The sequence below is a fragment of the Lolium rigidum genome, chromosome 6, assembly GCF_022539505.1.
Source record: "Lolium rigidum isolate FL_2022 chromosome 6, APGP_CSIRO_Lrig_0.1, whole genome shotgun sequence".
In the NCBI taxonomy this organism is placed as follows: Eukaryota; Viridiplantae; Streptophyta; class Magnoliopsida; order Poales; family Poaceae; genus Lolium; species Lolium rigidum.
The window spans coordinates 33,174,275-33,195,755 of NC_061513.1; the positions used below are offsets into that span (position 1 = coordinate 33,174,275).

General features: G+C 43.2%; 2 protein-coding genes across 2 annotated transcripts; both read right to left on the reverse strand.

Annotated features, from left to right (window-relative positions):
* Positions 1-2,454: 2,454 nt before the first annotated feature.
* Positions 2,455-4,050, reverse strand: LOC124665560 (probable jasmonic acid carboxyl methyltransferase 2). Its single transcript, XM_047202957.1, has 4 exons — positions 3,937-4,050; positions 3,353-3,742; positions 2,889-3,155; positions 2,455-2,796 (listed from the first exon to the last, which is right to left on the reverse strand). Exons 1-4 carry the CDS (start codon positions 4,009-4,011, stop codon positions 2,455-2,457), a joined length of 1,074 nt encoding a protein of 357 aa, XP_047058913.1. The 5' UTR covers positions 4,012-4,050.
* A 3,744-nt stretch (positions 4,051-7,794) lies between these two features.
* On the reverse strand, positions 7,795-9,564 carry LOC124665559 (salicylate/benzoate carboxyl methyltransferase-like). Its single transcript, XM_047202956.1, has 4 exons — positions 9,457-9,564; positions 8,829-9,227; positions 8,484-8,750; positions 7,795-8,147 (listed from the first exon to the last, which is right to left on the reverse strand). Exons 1-4 carry the CDS (start codon positions 9,529-9,531, stop codon positions 7,806-7,808), a joined length of 1,083 nt encoding a protein of 360 aa, XP_047058912.1. The 5' UTR covers positions 9,532-9,564; the 3' UTR covers positions 7,795-7,805.
* Positions 9,565-21,481: the final 11,917 nt, after the last annotated feature.

The window sequence follows — 21,481 nt, forward strand, 5'->3', positions numbered from 1 at the left end:
AGTAACTACAACTCAAGCTTTGCAGAAAACATACTTCACAATTCTTGCACACTCACTTAGCTAGTTGGGCGAGTTCATTGGCAGCAGTATTTTGATAACGGATATAAATGACAGTTCATTCAATATTGCTTGTGCATATCTGAAGACATTCACAAGATGTTGTTTACGTAATTAAGTGCACATGCATTGGTTGTCACCTTTTAAAATGTGAAGATGCAGAGTTACTTCCTAACACGGGTACGAGGCACTACGGGAGAATTGCCGTACGCCGACAGCCAGACGATGTGCCGACGGCCAAATGTCGGGGCCGTCGGCACAGTAGCCTCCGGAGCGCGGCGACGAGGATGACCGTCGGCGTTAAATTGGCCGTCGGTACAGGCTGGATGTGCCGACGGTCACCGTCGGCACAGTTCTGGCCGTCGGCACAGGACCAGTCTGGCCGTCGGCACAACATTTTTTCCCTTTTTTTTCCACTACAGACCTGTGCCGACGGTTTAACCGTCGGCATAGCTTTTTCCTATTTCTCCATGGCAGTCTTCAAAAAAGCATAACTAAATCATTCTAACTGAGAAAAATAAGTATAATATATCAAATTTTGCAGAAAAACAAGATCTATCATAGAAAAATATCAAAAATGGAATATTTCGAATACCTAAATAAATTTTCTTAGAAATGAGCTTTAATGTTCGAGGTTTCATGGCTTTCACACACGCCAAAAATGAAAAATGGTCGCTCGTGGGTCGGATTAGAAATCCACGTCCGGGGTATTGCTTACCATCCTAGGGCCCACACACGTGCCAAATATGACCTCGTTTCGGCAAATTATGCCATGCCGAGGCCGTTTCCCACCTCATTTCCCCTGAAATCCATAGAACTCCGGACGTGACAGCTCTTTTCGTGAACGGTTTTCCAAAATAATTGCCACATCCCAGTTTTGACAAACGGAATAGTTACTATGACATATAAAATGACGCCACGCGGCTCCGTGGGATTTTTTTGACTTCGTTCAAATTGCCATCTGGCCAAAATAGGCCCCCCCAGGACATGCGGTATCGCCGTACAGGGCGTGCGGGTGCACCCATTCGCGGAAAAACTAAACGAACAAAAATTAGCACATATAATGATGCGTCTTAGAACTAAAAACATTTTTTCCGGAATTTCTGGAGCGACGGATAGTTGAGCCCTAGTTCAAATCCGGTCAGTTTCTAGCGGATTCGGCGGGACACCGCCGGAAGCCGCATGGGTTCCCAAAAAGCTAATGCGTGCACATATCATGTGATACGTGGTGCGTAGGTGGTCTACTATAATCGCACGGAGGTTTCACGCCATACTAAAATGCGCCCCATGTAGCTGCTTCACAAATAAAAACCGTTTGGGCACGCTAAAAATGAAAAGATGGTTGCCCGTGGGCCGGATTAGAAATCCACGTTCGAGGTCTTGCTTCCATCCTAGGGCCCACACACGTGCCAAATATGACCTCATTTCGGCAAACTATGTCATGTCGAGGCCGTTTCCCACCTCATTTCCGATAAAGTCAACCAGATTTAAACTAGAGGTACTTGATCTATTGCTCATGATTTTTGGGTAAATTAAATTGTAGGTTCAAAATATGATATGGATGTCATATTTGTATTCCTCTCATTTTTCTGATCAATTTAGACATATTATTTGCCAAATTCGTATTTACTCGATATTAATTATTCCATATTAAATAAAAAGACAAAAATGAAATCATTTAATTGTTTTTCAAATTCTATATTATTATTATTTATATATATTCATTGTTGTTTACTTAAGTAATTGTTTAGAATTCAAAAATATAGAGATGTGGCAGCACGGTCAAAGGGTTAATATGATTGATATGGTAGTATTAACAACAAGGACATCATTTCTTTCATGGAAGCTCATCCGAAGAGAACCAAGAAGTTAAGCGTGCTGGAGCGGGAGTAGTGTGAGGATGGGTGACCAACTGCGAAGTTTGACTACAAGTGCAATTTAACCTAATATTAGGTGTAAGTGTGATTGTGAAAGATTAACAAGTAAAAAAGAATAAGAAGAATATTGGAAAAAAAATATTTTTTTAAAAAAACATAATTTGAATCTTTTTTAAAAAAAAATTTGAAAATTTTGAAATACTATACTGTCGGCACAACAATCTGTGCCGACGGCCAGTCTGTACCGACGGTGATCGGGCAGTCCCCGACCAGAACTATGCCGACGACGCTACGCCGATGGTCACCGTCTACAGACACCTATGCCGACGGCCTTCTTTGCTGTGCCGACGGCTGGCAGCCGTCGGCAGACTGGAGCTCTCCCGTAGTGAGGTGTCACCACTCACCATTCTTATATATACACAAACCACAAAGACAAAGGTCAATGGAAATGAATTGGTGCCATCAAATTGGATGTACCTTTTAGAAAAAAAAACAAATAGAAACAACAACAGTTACCTGGTCATGCTTTCGCGAGAGATACAGCCAACATAACTCGCGGGTTTCCAGAAATTTCTTCTTGCAAGCTGCCTGGCTGGCTCCACCGCTGCTCCGCGGTCCTCACAAATTCATCCATGACATTACCAAAATGCTGGACTATTATCGGCTCAAATACAGCTCTCAAAAGAGTTATGAACCTGCTTGGGATAATGAGTGTGCTGTCCCCACCGCTTGTAAGGTCATGCACCCGCATCTCACTAATTGAAAAGGATCCCTCTTCTTGGATGATCTCCCTCAGCTCCTCGTCGGAAGGTGCATACATCGGCACGTAGAAAGACTCAAACTTCAATTTGCTGATCACACCCTATCAATCATATCAGAATGTCAAAAACCCGCTTGTTTGTATGCAAAATTGCAAATCATAAAATACTATACTAAAAAGGTAAAGCGACATACCTCTGAAGCCATGACACGTAAAATCTGAGCTATGGCTTCCCAGATGTGAGAGAATTTGGAGGCGAGTTCATCAGAACGCCTCCCTGGAAGAGAAACAACCATCCGTCCTCCTGGGACCAACTCTTTGGCTCTTAATTCCAGGAAAAGTGTGAAATCTTTCCTGAACTGTTGTCCATAAGCCTCCAAGACCATTGGGAGACTTTCACGCCTAGCATACGCATCCATACCATACGCTGAGATCTGGTTACTGGTTAGAACTTCAGGAGCCTGTAAAGATAAGGTTTTGCTTACCAAGTTGATAAGTAATATTCCCTCTGTCCCAAATTAAGTTGATCCAATTTTATCTAGATACGCATGGTTGCTGAGAAGCACGCAGACATGCATATCTAGACAAAGTTGAGTCAATTAATTTGGGATGGACGGAGTAAACTGGATCAACCCATCGAGCAGTGTCAAACTCACACCTTTGAGAGCCAATGCAGGCTGTTGGACGAGCAGACAAGATGCAAGGATCCACTAGTGAAGAGCCTCTCGTAAAACGACCCTGAAGAAACACCGGTTACAACAACAGGATCATTGCTGTGGAGCTTGACTAGGCTCTTCACCACAGTGTTGAAGTCATTGTCAGGTAGGTCGTTGAGAAGCACACACACTTCCGGTGGTGGCCGCTGGAACTGAATGCAGTAACTATGGATGGCCTTCACCGCGATTGACACCAGCACTAGCGCGTTTGGACCAGAGGAGCACCCCAGGTCAGCAATCACCATCTTTGTCGGCAACAAGGTGTTGTTGTTGCTGCCTAAGTCAAGGATGGCCGCTTCTATCAGGGGTTTCATCTTGTTTTGTTCAGCATTCTGCAATTGAGTTATAGTTCTTTAGAAAAATCTAGTCTAGTATGTCTTTGATAAATGGTGTTCTTAACGTCCTCAACTTTTCTGTATAACTCAGTAATATAAGCGATAGACTGAAGGAGTGCTCGATGCAGTAGTTTTGATGAGCCAAAGGTGTCAAAGAACATTAGAGAATTAATCGAGAGAGGAGAAGGTACCTGAATAGTAGAGTTGTGAGCATAGCTTGTTTCCCCTTGTCCTTGATTCATATGCACCGTGTGTTTGGAGGCCATGGCGTTGGTTGACAAACACTAAAACTTCAGATCTTGAATCTGCAGGAACCAGAAGGAAATGCCGACAGGATACTGGAAGCTGAAATACTTCTTATTTTGGTGGTCAACTGGGATGACTTTCCTGAGCTTGGAGCTACTAATTGGGGGCAACAGCAAGGCCTGCATGCTTTATTATTTTAATCTTAGGAGCAGCCTATGGAAACACTGAAAGGTTGGTCAAATCCAGATCAGAATACAATACTAGCAAACTGTCGGTGGATATGCATTATTTATTTTAGACTTCCAAGCCTGTTATTTTGAACTGATTAAGTTGTTCAACATGGGATCGAGCTGAAAAATGCTGAAAATTTTAGAGCAGCACAGACAGTCCTTTTACTATTTTCGGAGTGGTATACTTTTATTTATTTACTGTGGCTGCACATTTGAGTTTTCCTTTAGTGCTTATGCAGCTAATAAATTCTTGACCAATAGGCACAAGAAATTGATCAGCCAATGCATGCCAAACAAGCATGTAAATAATGAACTATTTTACAGAATTCAGATAATTAGCATCAGAAGACAAATAAAATGGCAGAATATAATGAAGAATCTTAGAAGTTTCTTGATACTTGCAGGATTACCATACGAACGGAAGAGGATATGTCCTATCACTGCAAAGTTCCAGTACCGAACACAAAGTTCACCTCCCCGACCAGCCCATGGTTCACGTGCATCTTCATGGTTTGTTAACGAAAAATGCCCACGAAGCAATTTGTTGTTGGGTACAGCGGCTCAGTACGCATCCATGCCTTATCCCAAACTCCTCTGCACGTATTCAGTGGGTAAGCCACTGCATAGTAATTGCCCAAGCAAAATGTAGTAATTTATTTGAAAGAATATGAATGGGGTGACGTGAATTATTATTTCTAATTTCTGACTCGAGCTCCTAGTAAAATCATCCCTCTCATATTGGAGGTGTGCTTTCTAGTGCATTTTCACATTCCATCAAACAAGTAAACTGATACTGATACTGTTTCTCTGTATAGAGAATCAAAGTTCAGAGAACAATCGTGTTCAGGATTTGATAATACAAAATAAGAAGCAACCATGTGTGTACTCAATTAGTCTGTCATACACTGACTACACCATCAGTTATTCCAGACCCAGGGGAGCTATCTAAGAATATCTGCTCTCTTTTTTGCGAGTGAAGAATATCTGCTCTTATAAGTCAGGAATGCAACAGGTGTGTATTGGACTAAAATGTCAATACTGGATGCAGTATCAGTGGGGTAGCTAGCTACATCTTTACTATTAAATTGCAATAGGTGACTGGCTGGTGTCACAAACGGACCGAAGAGCTTTTTTCACTAGGCCCAACGTAGATCGCAAAATCCTCCAAAAGCCCGACTCATGCACACACCTAGCCCAGATAGGCGAGCGGCTTAAATTTATAGCTGACTGCCACCGCCGAGTGCCCGAAGCGGTACCCATTCAAAAGACATGTTCCCCGTCCCTCTCCTCTCGCTCGTGTTGCTCCCGAGTCTCGTATGTGACCCAGAGCGCCGACCCCCGGCTTCCTGAAATTGGTGGCGCCAACAGCCGCTTAACGCGGTATGCTGCCGATTTGATGCTGCCTGACGTTGTATAGATCTCCCCACCCTCGTGTTTGCTCCCTCCGCTGCCTACTGATCCTCCGCATGGTTCTAATTGTGGCCTAGATCGAGGCTGTAGCGAGGAGCTGGCCGCCGCAGCGACAAGCTTTCTGGCGTGCCAGGAACTTCCGCTGCTCGATTCACGTCAGAAGCCTCTCGTCCCTGAATCTCCCCATCCCAATTCGATCTAGACGGTGAGGATTTGCTTGATTTCCAACCCGACTGAACCATGAACGCATCGGACCATGACAGAAAAAATTAAAAATCTATGCAATCCCACCAAGCCTCTTGTTAATTCAGAAGCCTTTAAGCCCACCAACGGGCCGAAAGCCCAGATCGACTCCATCTGGCTCGACTGGACCCGAAGCCCATTCACTCGCGAAGCTGAGCGCACCAAATGTTTCTGGCTTCTCGTCTGCATCGGGAGAGCGCGAGCGGCTCGGAAAGTCGGAACTGAGCGGAGCGGGCGAATTTTGTAATATAACCACTTAGTTTTTCCGATTGAGCAGCCTGCAAGTCTACCTATATTTTAACGACAGAGCGAGGCACTCGCGGCACTGAAGACACATCGCGTGAGCCGCAAGGAGCAGGCTACGCCACTACGGAAGCACAAACATGATGCATGCATGTCCTGGGTGAGGGATCAGCATTAGTAATGCAGCAATAATCACAGCTTTCTTCGATCTATGCGGCAATAATCAATTCTGGACATAATATCGAGCCTACAATTTTTCTGCAAATAACACTTTGCAAACTTTGATAAAGAACCTCTACTATAAATTTGCAATCTGACATGATAGTATGTAAAAAAGATCACCTAATTCGTCAAAATAACCCGGATGCATCGACCTCCATGGACCACCAAATGCCACGTGACACTTGCTGCCATTGGCTGAGGCAGCAGACCCTATTGCCCTGGGCCTAGGCGGCACATAGGCCGGGACGGATGACAGTTCAAGGGTAAGAGCGGGAGAACTCCCTGCCGCCACATATATAGGTGGCACTATGTATAGGCCGCACCATGAACACGATCTATCGATTTCAAAAAATTAGAAGTAAAAAAATTTAAATGAAAGGCTAAACTACGGCTAGAGTTATCTAGGTCCGTCGATTTTAGGAAAATTTAGGATCTAATTTTTTATCCAAAATTTATTCGTCAAGCATGGCATTTATGAAGTGGGTAAGCAAATAAACATTATCTACTTTCGGATCCTCCATTAGGATTACTTCTTAGATTAACATATTTTATAACACCTTAAGGTCCACACAAGTTCTGCTCAAGCCATGACATGTCCGTTGTTCACCACCCGGGCGCTACAACATGAACATGTCCCATGGACTGGTTTTGGACCACTCGCGATCGCAAAGCTAGCTGACTGCGACGTTCACTGTACATATGATATCAGTGTCTTCATTGAATTTAAATAGGTTATCATACGACGCTTAATTGGGTTCCGTTAGAAACACAACCAGGTCCCCACCTCTCGTGCTTTATGGTTACACAGGATATATCTGAATTTAAAAGCTTCATGGGATAAATCTTGGTTATAAGAGATAATTAGTTAGCCATGTTAAAAAGATACCCCTCCTATCCATAATAAGGGCCATGGATTTAATTCTTTTATTTCAAATTACAATTAAAATTCTAACAGTTATTATCAATCGAAGGAAGTAGTTAGTAAGCTTCTTGCTTTATTTGCATACAACAATGAATTATGGCTTTTATGAAAATGCTTTGAAAACAAACTGGAATACTAATGTTTTTAGTGTACATGTGTATGATGTAACATATTTGAGAAGCCGTAGCAACGCACGGGTACTCTGCTAGTTTACATAAATATAGCAAGCAGGTGTAGTATGATATTTCCATCACAAGTACTAGAGAATGAAGCTGAAATTGAAATGTGCTAGACTGGGGTACTATGAACACTTGAACAGCAACACAGACCAAGTTCTTCCAGATCTAGTTCGTTTTCTTTGAATTTCTCAATCCTCCCTTGCCATGTGGTAAGAGTTTTCACTAAATAAGTACAATAAGTTGGGAGTTTCACATAATTGTCACAGACAATTGTTACTTTGATCTTCCAGATGTTTGAATCTCATTGCAAATCTTATTAAGATAGACGGAGTACATAACACAATCTACCGTCAGGTGCCTGATCATCATGCTTTTGCGAGGGATGCGACCAGCATAACTCGTGGGTTTCTAGCACACCCATCTTGCATGCTTCCTTCCACACTCCAGCGACGCTCTGCGGTCCTCACAAACTCATCCATAACCTCTCCAAAATGCTCGACTATTATCGGCTCAAATATGGCTCTTAGATGATTCAAAAACCTGCTTGGTGTCACGAATGTGTTGTCATAGTCTGTTTTAGGGTCATGTTCTCGCATCTCCCTGATTGAAAAGGAGCCTTCTTCTTGTATGATCTCCCTCAGTTCTTGGCAGGAGGGTCCATATAACGGAATGTAGAAAGAATCAAATTTTTCTTTGTCAATCGCACCCTGCCAAAAAATACCATAACATCAGGGGTCAAACACTAGTGTATTTGTTAGCAAATGATAAATTCTATGCTAAGAAAAACGAATGTACTACCTCCATCACAAACTTAAGGCTTATATTTTTTTGAAAAGTCAAACCAAGTAAAGTTTGACGAAACTTTTAGAACAATCTAAATATAATATTTTGTAGATACCATACGAAAATATATTTCATTATCTATTTAATGATATTTTTGTATTTTGCATGTTAATGATTTTTGGTAAAAGCTTAGTCAAACTTGACATAGTTTGACTTTCAAAAGATAATATAAGCCTTAAGCTTTGAGATGGAGGTAGTACCTCTGAGGTCATGACACTTAGAATCTGAGCTACAATTTCCCACAGGTGAAAGAATCTGGAGGCAATTACATAAGAAGGCCTCCCGATAATGGAAACAACCATCCAGCCTCCCGAGACCAATTCTTTGGCTCTCAACTTGAGAAAAAGTGTGAAATCTTTCCTGAACTGTTGAGCATAAGCCTCATGGACCATAGGGAGCCTTTCACGCCTAGCGTTCTCATCGATGTCATACGCCGGAATCTGATTCCTCGTTAGATGTTCAGGGGCCTATAAAGATAAGGTTTTACTTATATATTCAGCAAGTAATCAAATGGATCGATCCATTGACCAGTGTCAAACTCACACCTTTGAGAGCCATTGCAGGCTATTTGACGAGCAGACAAGATGCAAGGAACCACTAGTGAAGAGCCTCTCGTAAAATGACCCCGGTGTGACACCAGTCACGACTAAAGGCTTGTTGCTTTGACGGAGCGTGACGAGGCTCTTCACCACCGCGTTGAAGTCGTTTTCAGGCAGGTCGTTGAGGAGCACACATACTTCCGGTGGTGACTGCTGGAACTGAAGGCAGTGGTTGTGGATAGCCTCGACGGCAATCGATACCAGTGCTAGCGCGTTTGGGCCAGAGGAGCAGCCCAAGTCTGCGATCAGCATCTTTCTGGGGAACACGGTGCTGCTGTTGACGCTGCTGCATAAGTCAACGATGGCCGCTTCTATCAGGGGCTTCATCCTGTTCTGTTGAGCGTTCTGCAAGTCAAGTTCTATTATTTTCAGAAAATCTAGTCTAATCATTTAGCCAATTGGCGTGCTTCTTAACTTCTCACGGTAGTTTAAATCTAAGTAAAATAATCCATGTTATGAACAGATTCTTGATTAAACAGTTCTGAGAAGCCAAGTGTAAAAAAAAAGAGAAGATCAGCAGGCCATAGAAAGTTAGAAACAGTATTAGTGGATGAAACAAGAAATGAGAAGATACCTGAATACTGGAGTTGCGAGCGTAGCTTGTTTCCCCTTGTCCTTGATTCATACGCACCAGCTGACTGGAGGCCATGGCTTTGCTTGGGGCAGAGTTAAACTCTAGATCTTGAATCAGCAGGAAGATACCGGAAGTTCAATACTTCTTTGTTCTATGATCAATGTGAATGTCTTTTCTGGGCTACTTATTGGCACCAATACTAGGGAGGTACCAGGCTTCCTTGTTCTAAATCATGGGACTAGCAAATGGAAAGGCGGCAGTGTTGGTCAAATCCATATCAGGATATCATACTACTAAGAACCAGTCACTTGTAGGGCTGTTTCAGACTAGCACGCTTGTTAGTTTGAACGAGTTAAATTATTCAACATGGTTTCCAACTGAAAGAAAACAATCACGCGAGATATGCTAGAGTAACACATACACTACTCCCTGTTTGGAACACTTGAGTGTACACTTGATTTTTTTAGTGGTTATGCTGTTATACAACCCTTCAAGTGGACAAATGTCAACCAGTGCCATATACACCAAAACTGAAGCAGCCAAACAATGATCCAAATAGCGGCCTTTAAGCAATAATGCATGAGAATGGAAATAACATGGAAAAACATCATGTGAAAATGCTTAAAAGGATGAATGATATTCGTCCAAGGTTGCCTAGGAACATTTGGTCGAACACCTCGCGTGTAGTGCCCAACGAGTCCAGCAGTGCCGCCTTCCTTCCTCGCATCCTTTCTCCCAGATCAAACTCGGACATGAGCGCGGCGCCAATCGCCACCCGCCGGAGCGCGTCCGCCGTGCGCGGAGGCAGCATTTCGCCGAGCCGCTGGCTGGCGCTCCGTCGCCTCAAGGCTCCTTCTGCAGTTTCCTGTGTGTGACTAGTGAGTAGTGACCTCTTTATGGGCTAAGCCCAGCCCAAGTTCATTTCGGCCCAATTCTACTCAGAAGCTCAGAAGACCTAACCCTAACTACCACAATCCATCAGCAATCTATCTCCAGCCGGCGGCCATGGCGGAGGCCGCAAGAGCACGAGCGGCGCCGGTCCACCCCGGCCTCCCGGATGAGATCTTCATCTGGGAGATCCTCCTCCGCCTGCCCCACAAACCCCTCCTCCGCTGCCGGGCCGTCTGCCGCGCTTGGCGCCGCGCCACCTCCACCCGCGAATTCCTCCTCGCCCACCACGGCCGCCAGCCCTCGCTGCCCCTCCTCTACAAACGCAACAGCGCGTACGACGACGGCGGGTACCTAGACATCATGCTGCTGGACCACCGAGCAGGGGTCGCCGCCGCCGACCAGCTCCATTCGGTCGCCCGAATTGACACCGGTGGCGCGTTCACGCTTATAGAGGCTTCCTGCGACGGCCTGATCATCCTCAGCACTAATGAAGGTGACTCCGTCTGCAACCCGGCCACTCGTCAGTACGCTCCCCTCCCGCAGCTTCGTGGCTTCTGCATCATCGGATTGTACCCGCACTCTCCTACGGGCGAGTACCGGCTACTGCTGTACCTTGAGGCTTGGTTGGTGCACGATGAACCAGAACCAGGGCCCGACGCTGGATATGGCTGCTACGTTTACTCATTGGGCTCCTGCGAGCCTCCGAGGAGCATCAGGTGTCCGGAGCCGAAGCCGGATGCAGAGATGGAGGATGCGATTCATACAGCTGGACCTGTCCTTTTCCGTGGTGGCCTACATTGGTTCATTGAGAAAGATGAGAATGAAAACTGCATGATAATGGTATTCGACACCATAGCTGAGTTGTTCAGGCTGATGGGCGCTCCGGCTGTTCCTGGCGTTGCCGAGCTGTTTGAGATGGATGAAATGCTGGGCATGGCCAGCTTTGATAATGGGGAGACACCCATTGATATCTGGATGACACAGGACTATGACAGTGAGGTATGGGCCTTCAAATACCGGGTTGAATTGCCGGTTGCAGAGCCCACCGTGCGGTTTGGACTTCACAAATTCTCTAAGCTGGTGGTTGCGTCTTGGGATGATGGTGGTGGGCACATTCTGGTCAAATGTGGTGAGTGGCTACTTCAGATTGGCTTGGATGGAAAATTGGTTGCCAGTTTCCGTCGTGGATTACTTCGTACTACAGAATTTCGTCTCAAACAAAGTCTTGTCCCGCATGCCTTCTTTCCGAAAATAGAGGGTTATGTTGTGAACAGTTGGCCTTTCATCTCACCAGATGATGTGCTGTGAACACTTAGCTTTCCATCTGGATGCTGTTTAGTGTGGTGATGGTGCTTCTTAAAGGCCTAGCTGTTTGTTTCGTCATGAGCTGCAATATTTATTCACTGTACCCACCACTACCTTCTAATTTGATGTATAAAAAGTTGTGATCGAGAAGCTCTGACTGCTACATGGTTGCATTATCTTTCCTTAAATAATCTTTTCGGCTGAAATATCTTTCATGTGTGTTCACTAAATACATCATTGTTAGAGATTACCTAGTAGTTTTACCAGAACACTAAAGATATAGCAAATATACATGTGTTTCATGCTTCTGTTTGTCTGTTGTAACCGACGCAGATTATCCACCTGTTGGCTGTTGACTAGCAAAATGCACCTGATTTTCATAAGAGCTTAGAGCAGTACTTGTTATATTAAATGGTCGAATCGTAGTCACCTTTAAAAAAATGTTCTACTGCAATTATGTTTTCCTTCCTGAACCCATTGCATCTGGTTAGGTGTGAATTTTTTTTGTTATAATTCCAGCTTTATGTTGCATCATGTGGAATTATCATTTGAGTTTAGTTGCTAACCAGTTTAAGGGATTAATATTTAGTGTGATGTTTTTTTTCTTGACATAACCTCAAGATAAGCAGAAGGAATATTCGTCATGGTGATACTCAGGTTAAACATTGTGCTCCCAGCTGGACAAACTATGAAACTTCCATCACAAATACTCCAATGAAAGTGAACCATAATAGGTCATTTTTCTGTCAGGCTGCGATAAAACTTATGTTACAGTGTGGTAGACTGGTGGTATTATGAAGGTCACTGGCCACTGTGTCCATCACGCCATCAAAGCCAAGAAAAGAAAAACATCTTGCTTAATATGGGGTCCATGTAAAGAAAAATAAACATTTCATACATAAATTGTATCTTTTCGGCTGAAATATCTTTCATGTGTGTTCACTAAATACATTCTTGTTAGAGATTACCTAGTGGTTTTACTAGTACACTAAAGATATAGCAAATATACATGTGTTTCACTTTCATGCTTTGGTTTATCTGTTGTAACTGCCGGTGAAGCAAGACTTATTATCCACCTGTTGTCCGTTGGTGAGCAAAATGCACCTGATTTTCATAAGAGCTTAGATCAGCACTTGTTATTTATATGAGAAGCATAGCCACCTTTTCAGAAATGTTCTGCTGCAATCATAGCATCTTGTTAGGTGCGAAAATATTCTGTTATGATTCCAGCTTTATATTGCGTCATGTGGAATTATCATTTGAGTTTAGTTGCTAAGCAGTTTAAGGGATTAATACTTAGTGGGATGTTCGTTCTTGACATAAGCCCAAGAAACAGAACTTGTATTGATAAGGGAGTTTTTGTCATGGTGATGCCCAGGTTCAACATTGTGCTCCCAGTTGGACGAAGTATCTGTGGTCGATCAGAAATACTACAAATTCATGAAAGTGAAAGTGGATTGTAATACTATATGTCATTTTCTGTTGAACTGACGAAACTTACGTTTCAGTGTGGTAGACTGGTGGTATTATGACATCACTAGCCACTGTGTCCATGGCGCCATCAAAGCTGAGAAAAAAACGTCTTGCTTGCTCAATGTGGGGTCCAAGGAAAGAAAAATTAAACATTTCAATACATTTTTTTATATCTAAACATATATTTCATTAGACAATATGGAGATCATCACTCGAGACAAACATGCTTGTCAAGCAAACTTGCACAAACAAACCCACATGAAGTAAAACTAAAATTTCACCCTTGGAGAAACTTGTGCCTCACTGAACTGTTGTCCACCATCGTCCTCCGCCACCGCCCAAGGAAGGGTCGAAAAAAGAGGCGAACATCCATCGTACCCAGATCTGGGAGAGCACCTTTGCAGACACATATTCTTTCCGAGCCGATGGACCGGACGTCGCAAGCGAGGAAACCGAGACTTTGTGGCATATCGGCTGGAGATCTTCCCCGTGGTCACCAGATCCCGACGTCGTCAACTTCATCCAACGGAGTCGGAGAAGAGGGACGTCGCCGCCTTTCGTCATCCACGCATCCAACTGCAAGATAGAAAACAAACCTACAACAGCCGACGCGAGCGCCACCCGTGAGAGTGCCGAACGCCAACCACCAGAGACGAATCTCATCTGATCAAGAGACCAGCGAGACGACCGGGCCCTCGACGCTACCGGGAGGAGAATTGCCGAGATGGAGAAAAAGCAGGGCCAAATTATTCTGACGCGGCGCCATCTCCTCCATGGACGAGCATCTCAAGGAAAAACTAGGCCAACCCTAACTACATGCCAGAGTGAAGCCTGAGATCTCCACCCCCTCCCGTCGCCAGAACGGTGGACGGAGGAGGCAGGGACCGACGGCTTGGTGGAGTAGTTGGAGGCAGATGCATCGGCCTCCTGAATCCTTTTTCACGAGCGATTCCAAAGCCAAAAATGTCCAGCGGTATATAACCCATCAGCAGCATCGTCTCCCCATGGTCTCCATTTCTCCTCCAATCTAGAAAAAGAAGCACACATTTCATTACATTGTTTATTGTTATCACCATGATTTGAGCCCTCACTTGTAGAGTTATGCCTCCACAACACCATCACCTCACAAAGAGCTGGTTGTCAACAATTCATACTACATTTTTTTTTTCCAAACGATCCGAAGATCGGCTTTTTCATTACCATCAGATAACGAAAAACAGACGAGTATCACATGTCCACCAGACATGTTACCACGCACCCACCACACCATATATATACAAAACGCCGCCTGAGACTAACTGTCAGCGCAGCTAAACTAACCGTTTTGTAATCAACCTAGGCACCATAACAACCAACCCAACGAGGACTACAGCAAAGATGTCTAGTCAAAAGCATCAACACTAAGGAACGTTCCAGCACAGCTTCATGCTTCTTTATAACAATGGAGAGCATCAGGCAATGTCGGCATGATCATCCTCCTCCATATCATCTACTTCATCATCAGCACCTCTTGCGTCCCTGATCATCAAAGGCCTCTGAATTGGAGCAGGCCTGTCCCGAGCCCCACCAGCAGCATTTTGAGCAGTAGCAAGTTTCGATGAGACAATCAGCTCCCGGACGTAGGTCTTTCAGCATCTTTTTCACCATGGAGTCCTGCCCAATATTTCATGAAAACAGTAGAGTAACTAATCAGTTCAACAGGGTCTTTGATTAGTTTATGATCGAAGCAAGATCTATTTCTCAGTTTCCATATCGCCCAGCAAATCGCAGCCAACCCCGCAATTTGCGTGTTTCTGCTTGCAGGAATAAATCGAGGGATCCACCAGAAAAATTGTGTAAAGGAACCAGGTCTAGTTTTTGCTCCAACCAAGTTTCCAACTGCACTCCAGACAAACTTAGCCGCTGGACAGGAGAAGAAAAGATGGGAGATACTTTCAGGGCCATTGCAGAATTGACAGGAAGCATTCCCATGCCAATTCCTTTTTAGCAGATTATCTTTTGTAGCAATAGCATTGTGCCATATCATCCACAACCAATTTTTGATTTTCAAAGGAATTCTGCTTTTCCATAAGTGTTTAAAAGTTCTGTCTAAACCATTACTGCACAGGTGATTGTACACTGACTTGACAGTAAATTTGCCACTCTTTGTCCATTTCCAATAAGGTTTATCTTGCCTATCAATTAGCACTGTCTGTGACATGATTTGGTGTAATCCATGAATCTGCAGAGCAATATCAGGTGCCATCCATCTTCTGAAGGAAAAATTCCAGTTCATGTTGGCAGCATCAGCAGCTGTCACATTTTGTTCCATACAAATGTCAAAGATCTCAGGAAACCTATCCTTTAAAGGATTTTGCCCACACCAAGCATCACACCAAAAACTGGTGTTCTTTCCATCTCCCACCTTCATCCTTCTCCCTTTCAAATATATATGTTTCACCTGCAGCATATCAGACCAAAGGGGAGAGTCCCCAGGCTTTTTTCTTGCATTGTAAATACCACCATTATTGAGATATTTGTTCTTCATCAGATCTTGCCAGGGCCCAGATTCATTCTCAATCTTCCACCACCATTTACACATTAAGCTGATGTTGAACAGATGAAGATTTTTTATACCCAGACCTCCTTTTTTCTTTGGTTTGCAAATCCACTTCCACTTGACAAAATGATATTTCTTTTTGTCAGCACTCCCATCCCAGAAAAAGGATCTGATGGGCCTGTCAAGCTGCTCAATAGTTGTTTTATGGAGCAACCTCATAGACATCTGATAAACAGCTACACTGGAAAGACAGGCATCAATTTTTACAACCCTTCCTCCAATGGACATGGCATTTCCCACCCACCCACTCATTTACTTTTTTGTTTTCTCACCCAGAAACTTCATCTCAGCAACAGTTGGCCTTCTGGCACACACAGGAGTGCCAAGATATTTAATAGGCCAAGCCCCCTGTTGACAATTAAAGAGAGCAGCAAAAAAATGTGATTTCACCTCATCCTCTAGAATCATCATGACTTCACTTTTCTCAAAATTGATTTTGAGTCCAGACATTGATTCAAAGATATATAAAATGAGCTTCAAGTTCACAGCTTGTTCAGCATCATCCTGAATGAGCAAGATAGTGTCATCAGCATATTGCAGTAGGGAAATGCCTTTCTCCACCAGATTGTCAGCAAGCCCTTTGATGAGACCATTCTGTTGAGCCAGAGATATCATCTTAGATAAACTGTTGGCAGCCATGTTGAAGAGGAAAGGGGCAAAAGGGTCACCCTGTCTTACTCCTTTACAACTTGCAAAATAAGGACCAACAATATCATTCACTTTCACACTTAAGGTGCCATTTGTAACCACTTTTTTAATCCAAGTGAGCCAGCTGTTACTGAAGCCTTTCTGAGAGCAGCAATCAAACAAAAAACTCCAGTTTACTTTATCATATGCCTTCTCAAAATCAATTTTCAACACCACCCCCTGTTGTTTTCTGAATTTACTTTCTCTCAGAACCTCTTGAGGAAGCATAACCCCATCTGTGATATACCTCCCTTTGATGAAAGCAGTTTGGTGATTGGACAGCAGTTTTTCCATAACTGGAGTTACTCTGACAGTAAGAGTTTTGGTGAAGATCTTGAACAAGACTTGCAAAAGGCAGATAGGTCTAAATTTTTGGATCCTATCAGCATCATCACTCTTTGGGATTAAAGTAATAATACCATAGTTAATACTGGCAAGTTCAATCTTATGCTCATATAAATCATGAAACACTGCCATAATATCTTCCTTGATAATGTCCCAGCAAGCTTGATAAAATTCAATGGGAAAACCATCAGGTCCTGCTGCCTTATTCTTCTCCATCTGATCCACTACCTCCTTGACTTCTTTTTCAGTAAATCTTCTGGACAAGGTCTCCCTATCTGTGTCATCAAGTTTTTCAGCATTACCCCATATATCAGCATTCAGTCTGACCCCTCTATCTTCTGCAGGACCAAAGAGGTTTCTATAGAACTGAGTAGCATGGTTCAGCAAATCATCATCACCTTGAATAACAGAATCTCCATTTTCAAAGAGAAAATCTTAGGTTTTCTTTTACAACCATTAGCCATTCTATGAAAGAAGGCTGTATTACTATCTCCTTTCAATAGCCAATTATCTCTTTCCCTTTGTCTCCAGAAACATTCCTCCTTATCTAAGATATCAAGCATTTCCTGTTGGAGTGCAGCTTTCTGTTGAATATCAGGAGCAGACAAAGGAGATAGTTCTTCTTTCATTTCCAACTCAGCAAGCATGAGAGAAATGTCACATTTTCTTTTTTTATCTCTGCCTCTTAAATTGTAACCCCATCCCTTCAAGCTATTCTTTACAGCCTTGAGCTTTTTCTGGACTCTATCAAGACTGTTTTTTGCTCGATATTTTGTTGCCGGATTGTACCAACTCTGCTCGTAAAATCTTCTTCTTTAATCCAGCTTTTTTCAAACCTCGAACCGATTTTTCTTTTTTGGTTTGTTCTCCATGGTATCAAGGATTAATGGATTGTGGTCAGAAACATCTCTGCTCAACTTGTGAACTGTTGCCAGAGGAAACAAATCTTCCCAATCATTGCTCATCAAGAATCTATCCAGTTTTTCAAGAGTAGGATCAGCCTGATTATTTGACCAAGTATATTGACCTCCAGATAAGTGAATTTCTCTCAGAGCATAAGTGTTGATGATAGCATTGAACATATCTGTCCATTTACTAGTTCTCATGTATTTGTTTTTCTCAGAGGAAAATCTGATGATGTTAAAATCTCCTCCAATGAGGATAGGATGTCTTTGATCACTGCAAACCCTACCAAGCTCAATCAAGAAATCTTCCTTATCACTCATATGAGCAGCACCATAAACAATAACCAAGCACCATGTCACATTAAGCTTAAGATCCATCAAAGTAACTTTGATGAAAAATCTGCCAACCACAGTATCAGTAATAGAAAATCTGGACAGCCTAAAACCCCCCAGAATTCCACCACTTCTACCAATAGAACCAATCCATTTCCAAGCAAACAGATTTTGAGGGTCTATAGTCCTGAAGAAAGCAGGAGAATAATCCTTCTTGATGGTTTCTTGCAGCCCAATAAAGTCCACCTCTTGATCTCTGATAAAGTCAACCAAAAAACAACTCATACCTTTTTTTCCCACACCCCTGCAGTTAAGAGTTGCACCTATCATAAATATCTTGGGTTTTTTTCCTACATCTGGTTCCAGTGACAATGCCACTCAAAGGGTGAGCATTGTTCACCTTCCCCAAGGCAGCACTTGATTTTGACTATGCTCCTTCGGGAGAATCACCTGATTGTACTGGTGATCCTCCTCTTCTTCCAGATTTGGTCAAACTTCTCTTTTTCCTTCTCTTCCTCCTGGACAGAACAGTTGTAAAACCATCTTCCTCTTCACTTACATGCTCTCTATCAAATCCCAGGAGCAGAATTTTTTCTGTATCTGACTCAATCTCTGGTTCAGAGCCAGTGTGTGCAACAGCAATTGCATGTCTGGCCCGTTCTAGATCTTTCAGATAGTTGATATTATCCAAAGTAAAGGTTTCAGGATCAACCCCTATTTCTAAGGCCCTTGCATATATAGCATCATCATCAAGTAAAGCAAAGGAATTATGAGAGGATAAGTTTGTACCTGGTACATCTTTTGCTGCAGCATTTTTGACTGCTTTGTCAGAAATCTTGATGGAGTGTAGATCTTGAGAGATAATCCTGGAACTCATGCGGCTAGGTTGAGGACCACCACCTGCTTGATGTAAAGAGGCATTATTACCAGTAGCAACATTAGTCTCCACAACAGTAGGATTATCCACTTGGGACAGAGGATCTTCTTGTGTGCCATCCATCTCAAATTGTGCATCATTGATAGGGCTATCAACAGCCATCCTATCTTGCAGAGTGGGCGCAGCTAGAGTCATAACTCCCTGACCAGGTTCTATGTATCTCACAGAAGTGGCAGCACTCTCAGATTCAGTAGAGTCATAATCAACCTGTTCCTCAGAAACATCATCTTCATTAACTGCTTCCAGAATGGGACCCAGCTCTTTTCTGTATTGCTTCTGAATAGTGAATACTTTATCACTGCTAGATTTTATCAGAGTATGCAGGAACTGAGTGTAAGAGGAGGGGGTAGATGCACTAGATGATGCTTGCCCATGTGACAGAACTGATGGAGCAAAAGCTTTGGAAACAGACTTGTGCACCTCAGACAGCACAACATTCACTACAAGAAAAGTTGCCATGGCCGACGAAGTTGAAGTCGCGCCGTGGTTGCTGGTGTACCATGGCGTGAACAAATTACAACTTGGGCAATTGACAACAAAGAAAGGACAAAAGACATACATATCATGATGAGTATAGTGAGATTTAATTGGGCATTACGACAAAGTACATAGACCGCCATCCAACCGCATCTATGCCTAAAAAGTCCACCTTCAGAGTTATCATCCGAACCCCTCCAAGTATTAAGTTGCAAGCAATGTACAATTGCATTAAGTATGGTGCGTAATGTAATCAACAACTACATCCTTAGACATAGCATCAATGTTTTATCCCTAGTGGCAACAAAGACAACACAACCTTAGAACTTTCGTCACCGTCCCATGTGTCAATGCAGCATGAACCCACTATCGAGCATAAGTACTCCCTCTTGGAGTTAAAAGCATCTACTTGGCCGAGCATCTACTAATAACGGAGAGCATGCAAGATCATAAACAACACATAAGCATAACTTTGATAATCAACATAACAAGTATTCTCTATTCATCGGATCCCAACAAACGCAACATATAGAATTACATATAGATGATCTTGATCATGATAGGCAGCTCACAAGATCCGACAATGATAGCACAATGGGGAGAAGACAACCATCTAGCTACTGCTATGGACCCATAGTCCAGGGGTAGACTACTCACTCATCACTCCGGAGGCGACCATGGCGGTGTAGAGTCCTCCGGAGATGATTCCCCTCCGGCAGTGGTGCCGGAGGCGATCTCCAGGATCCCCCGAGATGGGATCGGCGGCGACGGCGTCTCGCAATGTTTTCCGTATCGTGGCTCTCTGCACCGGGGGTTTCGTCACGGAGGCTATTTGTAGGCGGAAGGGCAAGTCAAGAGGCGGCACGGGGGCCCACACCACAGGCCGGCGCGGCCAGGGTGGGCCGCGCCGCCCTAGGGTTTGGCCACCCCGTGGCCCCTCTTCGTCTCGTCTTCGGACTTCTCCGGAAGCTTCGTGAGAAAATAGGCCTCCGGGCTTTGATTTCGTCCAATTCCGAGAATATTTCTTTACTAGGATTTCTGAAACCAAAAACAGCAGTAAAACAAAGAATCGGCACTTCGGCATCTTGTTAATAGGTTAGTTCCGAAAATGCACGAATATGACATAAAGTGTGCATAAAACATGTAGATAACATCAATAATGTGGCATGGAACACAAGAAATTATCGATACGTTGGAGACGTATCAGCATCCCTGCTTAGTTCTCGCTCGTCCCGAGCAGGTAAAACGATAACAAAGATAATTTCTGGAGTGACATGCCATCATAAACTTGATCATACTATTTGTAAAGCATATGTAGTGAATGCAGCGATCAAAACAATGTGTATGACATGAGTAAACAAGTGAATCATAAAGCAAAGACTTTTCATGAATAGCACTTCAAGACAAGCATCAATAAGTCTTGCATAAGAGTTAACTCATAAAGCAATAATTCAAAGTAAAGGTATTGAAGCAACACAAAGAAGATTAAGTTTCAGCTGTTGCTTTCAACTTGTAACATGTATATCTCATGGATATTGTCAACATAGAGTAATATAATAAGTGCAATAAGCAAGTATGTAGGAATCAATGCACAGCTCACACAAGTGTTTGCTTCTTGAGGTGGAGAGAAATAGGTGAACCGACTCAACATTGAAAGTAAAAGAATGGTCCTCATAGAGGAAAAGCATCGATTGCTATATTTGTGCTAGAGCTTTGATTTTGAAAACATGAAACAATTTTGTCAACGGTAGTAATAAAGCATATGCATCATGTAAATTATATCTTATAAGTTGCAAGCCTCATGCATAGTGTACTAATAGTGCCCGCACCTTGTCCTAATTAGCTTGGACTACCTGGATTATCACCGCAATACATATGCTTTAACCAAGTATCACAAAGGGGTACCTCTATGCCGCCCGTACAAAGGTCTAAGGAGAAAGCTCGCATTTGGATTTCTCGCTTTGATTATTCTCAACTTAGACATCCATACCGGGACAACATAGACAACAGATAATGGACTCCTCTTTTAATGCTTTAAGCATTCAACAACAATTAATTCTTTTCTCATTAGAG